Source organism: Oryza brachyantha, chromosome 2 (assembly GCF_000231095.2).
Source record: "Oryza brachyantha chromosome 2, ObraRS2, whole genome shotgun sequence".
NCBI lineage: Eukaryota > Viridiplantae > Streptophyta > Magnoliopsida > Poales > Poaceae > Oryza > Oryza brachyantha.
The window spans coordinates 22,665,115-22,671,927 of record NC_023164.2 but is presented as its reverse complement, the minus strand read 5'-3'; the positions used below and the strand labels follow the sequence as shown (position 1 = coordinate 22,671,927).

Here is a 6,813-nt window from a genome sequence, read left to right as displayed (position 1 = left end):
CTAGGATGGAGGATAAGATGTTGGGATGCTCTAAGCCCATCCCTACCATCCGAAGTGCTAGGTGCAATTCCCGCAAAGCCTGCATCAGATGAGCAGACAAACTGTCTGTGCAAGCACTGATTCTGCATGTGTTTCCAGAGAAATGGGTTACTGACTTAGGCTGCGTTCAGCATCCTAATAAGTTAACTTATATCTCTTCTTCCCGAATTACTAAACGATGTATATTTTATAAAAAATTTCTATAGAAAAGTTATTTTTAAAAATTATATTAATCTATTTTATATTTTTTAATAATTAATAATTAATTAATCATATACTAATCTATTACTACGTTAAGTTAACTTACCTCCACTTTAACCGAACGCGGCCTTACTAGACAACCATACTTCAGAGTTAAACCTGAGGTACCAAAAGCAAGACAATCACACAACGTCTGTTCAGCCAAGGAATACCGTAAGTAAGCAAGAAATTATGCTTAAGGATTAGTGTGCTATAAGCAGTACGGCCACAAAAATGTTACAGCGTCGCTCCAATCCAAGTTTTCGCAAACAGCATCCGTAGATCAAAGTCTTCAAAAGTTCAAATACAAGCTCAGGGCCTTCTATGAAAACCCCAGATACTGGTTCATAGGAATACACAAACCACATAGCTACCAAACCATGCACAAACCAATATATAGCCCAACACCCTATTGTTCCCATAACCAGACCACGGTAGGCGGTAGCAGGGATACACAACTCCAGATATATGGTATTATCAAGTACGGGCCGCTCCGATGCTGGCGGTGCGAGACCGTTTTTGGGCCGTTGGCCAGCAAGGCAACCCCATATAGGCATACTTTGGTATCGGTCTCAGAATAGATGATTGGTCCTCCCTTGATGAATACTGGCTCATTTACCCCCTTGTCTTGGCTCTCTTCATTCCAAGGTTGTTGTGGAAAGGGGATGCTGAACCAGACCTTTGCATCCCTTCTTCACGGAGTGTGCCATTGAGCATCGCGAGTTCCCGGAGCTGCTGCTTCTTGAAGAAGTCCTGAGACTCGTCCTGAAAAAAAGTAATAAAGAATTACATGTAAGGCGTCGTTCTGCAAAGTCAATTAATCAATTTAGAAATGTCAAAAGCACAGTACCACAGGCTTCAGCAGATCTTCAAGGATTTCCCTGGCTTGCATCAGACGGGTATCAATAATTTCAACAGGCAGTTCTGCTTCAACCAATATGTGCAGTGGTTCATTCAGATGTTCATAACCTGGTTTCCCTCGCATCATTTCCTCCTACAAAGCACTCAGCATAAATGCATTAGCCAAAGTGTCCACTGACCAGGTAAATTCCAATGAAATACAAGAGTTATAAACATGCAGAACGGCAATAAGAGCACCCAAAGGATAGATGGTACCCATTGGAAACAAGCAGGTTTTGGGGAGGCTGGTATAGTTTCTTTGTGCCACTAAATCAAGGACCAGTTTTGCTATATTTCAAGAGAATTTGTATTTGTGATCATTCAATCTCAAAGAAATATGTCGAACAAGAAACACAACATAAAAATTTGATCTCATGCGGAAAAAAAAAATCTGAAAACAGCAAACATTAGCTAACCAGAGGTATGGAAAATAAAGTGATTTCATGTGAAAAAAAAAAACAAAAACAGCAAACATTTGTCAGGCAGTCTAGGCATCAAGGCTAAAGATCATAATTCAGAATAACAGTACAATTTAGATAGCTCCTCTCTATTCCAACATTCAACAATAAACTTGCTCAAAATGCAATAATCAAAGCATAACTCTGCAGATTGCCCAGCCTATCTAACAAGATTAAGAAGCACAGTGTATTAGCATAAGGACTTCAGCAGTTGTACCCGAGTTGGATCTTTAATGCTTCCCCGACCTCTTATTAGCACACGGCAGTCAGTAGTTGCCTCCACGCGCTTCAAAGAATTTCCTCTAGGACCAAGGATGCGGCCAACAAAATTGAACTGAGAAAAATAAACCCATGTGCATATGAGGATGAAGCCACGGAAGATATAGCCAAGAGTACAACAATTGCATAAATTGAACTGAGAAAAATAAACATGTGCACATGAGGATAAAACCATGAAAGATATAGCCAAGAGTATAGCAATTGCGAAAATAGCACACTTACTGTTGGATATTTGTCTACTGGGATATCAACCTTCATTGTTTTCTTAACAATTAGTCCAGAAGAACTGCCTTGAGATCCTCCAAGCCAGCTATAAGATGGTGAACTCTGCAATGGTCACAGGTTGATTATTTATAACTTGTTTTCAAATAGGATTATTGATACAGAATAATTGAGTAGCTGTGCATGAAGCAATTGAAAATGCAGAAATTTAATGCCAAATGTAAAAACATAGCGAGCTACAAAAGATTTAGGAGCATTCTGAAAAGTTATAGGACTAAGCTTAAAAGAACAATATTGTGGCCAACTACTACTAGGCATATATACCCATTCCATTTGACAAGCTAAGATTCCCAAAGATGACAAGATATTTATTATCTATAAGACAACAAGGATAGTTTTATGATAGCTCATTTATGTCTATATTATAAAGATCGGTAAGGGAATCACCATTTTAACAAGTCAGATACTTACAGGCCTCATGAATAATTATCTGAAACTGGACTGAAGTGCAGCCCAAAAATATAAAATATCCAATAACATGGTTAGAGCAATTAGTGGACTCTGATGTTAGCATGACAACTAACTACTTGGTTAGAATTTCGTCCTATGGACCAAATTAGCGAATTAGTGTTAGCATGTTATCCATACTCCACTAGTTGCAACAAAGAGATGGATTTAATGTCATCTTTTGAACCCACTGCCTGGAAGGGATAACAAGGTTAGCAAGTTAGCATAACGAAGCAGTAACATGCATGTGACCAGCTTCAGTAGTGTTAAAATCAGTTAGAAAAAACTAATCTAAGCTTTAAAATGGTAAATTAGGAATGAAGAGTAGTTATGTTAAATGGTCAGTATCCATACTTCTGGTTGAAATGCTGATGTCCACCCATTCATATCAGTTGCTGCTCCATTTGAATATAATCCTCCAGTTGTTAGTGGACTACCATGTTCAAGGCCACTTTGATTTAAAAGGGACGCGTTCTCCAATAGTGTGGAAACACGTAAAATTTCTGCTCCAACATTGCAATTTCAAGCACAAGATATAGAAAGTTAGCAGTTAGAATTAGTGATTAGTAAATGCATAGATATACCTGATGGGTTAGTTTAAAATCATTTAACTTTTGCCGCTTTACACTAGAAAATAAACAGTCATAACAGTGTCAGACTGCAAATCCATAGATAGTTAGTTGTATAGCTCTAAAAATTTTATGCTGAGAAGTTATGCAAATAAAACAAATTATCATCATGCACAACGTAAAAGAAAGATTGAGTGGCAGAAGAAATACTTAGATCAGAGAAAAAAATATTGAAAACAAACAAAAGGTATACATTAAAACATACAAATGAAAGAAACACCAAAATATATGTTCAACATATCATATAAGAATTATCAACGTGATTTGCAAATTTATCTGTCCATTCACAAGCAAAGATGCAAGAAAGCTGGCTTTCATCCCAATAAGTTGGAGTTTGTCTAGTGGAGATCAAATTTATATTCTACTCAAACACAGATGGTCCCTATTAGGAGGAGATGTATCATGCATATAACCCAGGACCCATGACACATGCCATCCATGTTCATCGTGAGAGATTTACTGCTACATATTTTTGTAATTCAAACCAAGCTTGAGCTTAGGGGTGTTTGGACAAAGCTATGAGCTTATGAAGCCTGTCAGCAGTATGCATGCTGTGGTACACTCAAAATACCATCTTAACATCCTAACTTCAACCAAAACAGGATAGAATTTGAACCATGTAGTCAAAAATCGCAAACTAAACTCCATACCTATCTCACATTGAACAATCCAGATCTAGATATCTGAAAAAGCATTTGGCATTGTCTCAATATGAGGCAGAAATCAGTTATATTAAATAACATGTTCCTTGAGCTTCCCTAAACGAGCTCAAAAGCAACCCTAGTCCAGCAATCCCTGGACAAAGTTAGAGAAGGTATCCGGGGCCAAGCTAAACAAGTAGGCTGTGTACACAGTGAGCTTAGGGAGTTGAGGCCAATGTGTGGCAGGGGAAGGTTGATACAAGAGTCAAAATTACAACAGAAAGAAAGGGAGCAAAACTTGATTGATGATTAGCAAGTAGGGATTGCCTGGCAGTATAGCAAGTAGGGATTGCCTGGCAGTCTCAAAACTGACAGCTACTCATCTTACACATCCTAGTTGCAGTTGAAGACAACCTTCTTTGTTGAGGTAAAAGAAGACCCACCCATAAGAAATCAAAGCATTATGAAATTGACAGGCCATGCTTGGCCAGTCTGATAGAGAAAAATACAAAGATGAGTTTGCATAATGAAGCGAACAAAGATGTGCACAAGCTACAGCAAGAGTCAAAGATTCCCATATCTCAACAGAATATTCCACGAGTATGGGAATAGCAATCAACCAGTTTTCTGCCACTCATAAGCTCAGATGTATCAGATGGAATGGGTACATGAGAGCTCACCTTGATTCAGCAGCCGTACACTATTAGGGAGCACTGGGATGAACGGGCTCAGCTTGTGTCGCTCGGCAAGCAGATCCGATAGGTACCTACAGTGGGCAGCACGAACTCATCATTCATCACTCTTGTGATGCAATCACCTTTTTGTAACCAGCTGTGATCTCCTCTATCACAACATAGCAAAAACAGGTGACCTGGCCCCAAATCCACCTAAATAAGTACAGGAAGTAAGCAAAATCATCGCCCAACTCAGCAACCGCTGAATCGAGCAGCCCACTTGTTGAACACAGTCAAAATGAAGCGGAACTACTACAGCAAGGAGATCTCGTTTCGGAGAATCAGATCCGATGCTAAAATTCCTTAAACCCGACATCAGATTCACGCCGCAAAAACCTTGGGGGTGAATCTCAGAGTGCACAGAATCCACGCTGGAGCGGGGCGAATCTACCCTCTCTGGCACGATCGGGAGCCGAGCCGCACGCCTCCAAAGGCGGCGGCGGCTGCTGCTGCTGCTCTTCCCCAATCCCTCTACACGGATACGGATACACACGCGCGAAAAAAGGGAGCGCACGATGCTTCCGCTTACTTCTCCTGGTCGGCGACGGCGGAGGACGCGCGGAGGCCGGAGATGCGCGGGGAGTGCGGGGTGGTGGAGGGCGAGGGCGAGTACGCCATGTACCGTCCCGACGCCATGCCCAGCTAGCTTCTACTTCCACTTCGCCGCTCCAGTCAGTCGCTCCTCCCTGCCTCCCTCCCCCCACGTCGACGGCGGCGGGATCTCGTCGACACGCGTGGCAGCTCACCTACCGATCTCCAGCCGACGGCGGCGGCGGCGGCGGCGCGAGAGGAGGAGGAGGAGGAAGAGGGGGGGAAGGATGAGGTGGAGGATGCGGGGCTTATATGCCCGGCTGGCTTGCCCTTCACCGCGCGCGCGCGTGATGGGCGTGCGTGCGTGCGTGCGGCGCGGCGGGTAAAAAAAGGGAGCAGCGCGCGCGGTAACAAACAAGTCAAGTGAACAGTGGGAAGGGTGGTGGTGGGAGCGGAAGGCGGAGGTGGGCGCGGGCGCGGGCGCGGCGGCGCTCGGTCTCCTCCTGTCCTGCGGGTTCGGTGGCCGGCGGGGTAGGTAACTTGTTTTTCCTCTTCTTCCCGGGAGAGTGCGCTGGGAAGTTGAGACTTGAGAATTTCGGCTCACACTGACAGTGGGGCCAGGCCACCTCCAAACCAATTTACACATGGTGGTGGTAAAACTGAGGCAATGATTTTATAAGGCCTTGGTAGTTTTACTATGTTTAGGCTTCTCGTGCTAACTCTCTCCGATTTTTCATATTTGATGGGGTTGACTCTTAAGCTACTTCCTCCGTATATGTTTAACGATCGGTTTTATTTAAACTTTTGATATAAATATATGAAAAATTAAAATAAATTTAGTGATAAATTCAACCACAACAAAACAAATAGTAATACATATTATTTTAATAAGACAATTGGTCACACATGTACAACAAAATTAATGGTGTCTTATTTAACCGTGATAAATATTATCATTAAATAAATTTTTAGCGTGTAAAAAAATTAAATAAGTAAAATGATTAAACATATTTCTAAAATTAGCATCGTCAAATAAAATAAATACAGAAAAAATAGAGTGGGTACCCAAAGTGTTTTTTTGAACTTGTTATTAACTTCATTCCAAGTATAACGTTGTCTGTTTATCTACGTTCAATTCTTTGTATTTTGGAACCGATTGAGTACTTTACACAAACTTGTTGTAACTGGTCCACAAAGCTAGAAAATTTATCCAAATTTTTTTTATCTATTAACATAGGTATGTAGGAAAATAAAAAACAGTCCCTTCTGTTTGATCGTGTATTCTAACTTAAAATTAGGAGTATCAATAAAATAGTCCCTTGTCTAAGCATAATCTCTCTCTTAAAAATGCTGGTCCTAAGGTTTAAGATTATCATATTGTTAAAAGAATAGGTAAGAACATTAGAAACTTTGTTACACTCGTGTTTCGGTGTACTCCAATTATCATTATTTTTCTAATTAACATGATATATTTGGAGAGAAATTTATAACTAAAGCTTTAAGCTGAAAACCCTACCGAGTCAGGCGCTATGAACATGGTCAAAGAGGGTAGTTAGCTCGCTGGTCTATTTACTTGACGGTTAAAAATAGTTCAAATACCTAAAAACCTTCAAACATGCACGCAGCATATGAA

The 6,813-nt window shown here is 40.9% G+C and overlaps 1 protein-coding gene across 1 annotated transcript; it reads right to left on the bottom strand.

Moving 5' to 3' along the window:
* Positions 1-472: 472 nt before the first annotated feature.
* On the bottom strand, positions 473-5,470 carry LOC102701977 (KH domain-containing protein At5g56140-like). Its single transcript, XM_006647751.3, has 7 exons — positions 5,179-5,470; positions 4,596-4,681; positions 3,000-3,148; positions 2,139-2,243; positions 1,855-1,971; positions 1,130-1,273; positions 473-1,044 (listed from the first exon to the last, which is right to left on the bottom strand). The coding sequence occupies exons 1-7, from the start codon at positions 5,283-5,285 to the stop codon at positions 895-897; spliced, it is 858 nt and encodes a 285-aa protein (XP_006647814.1). The 5' UTR covers positions 5,286-5,470; the 3' UTR covers positions 473-894.
* Positions 5,471-6,813: the final 1,343 nt, after the last annotated feature.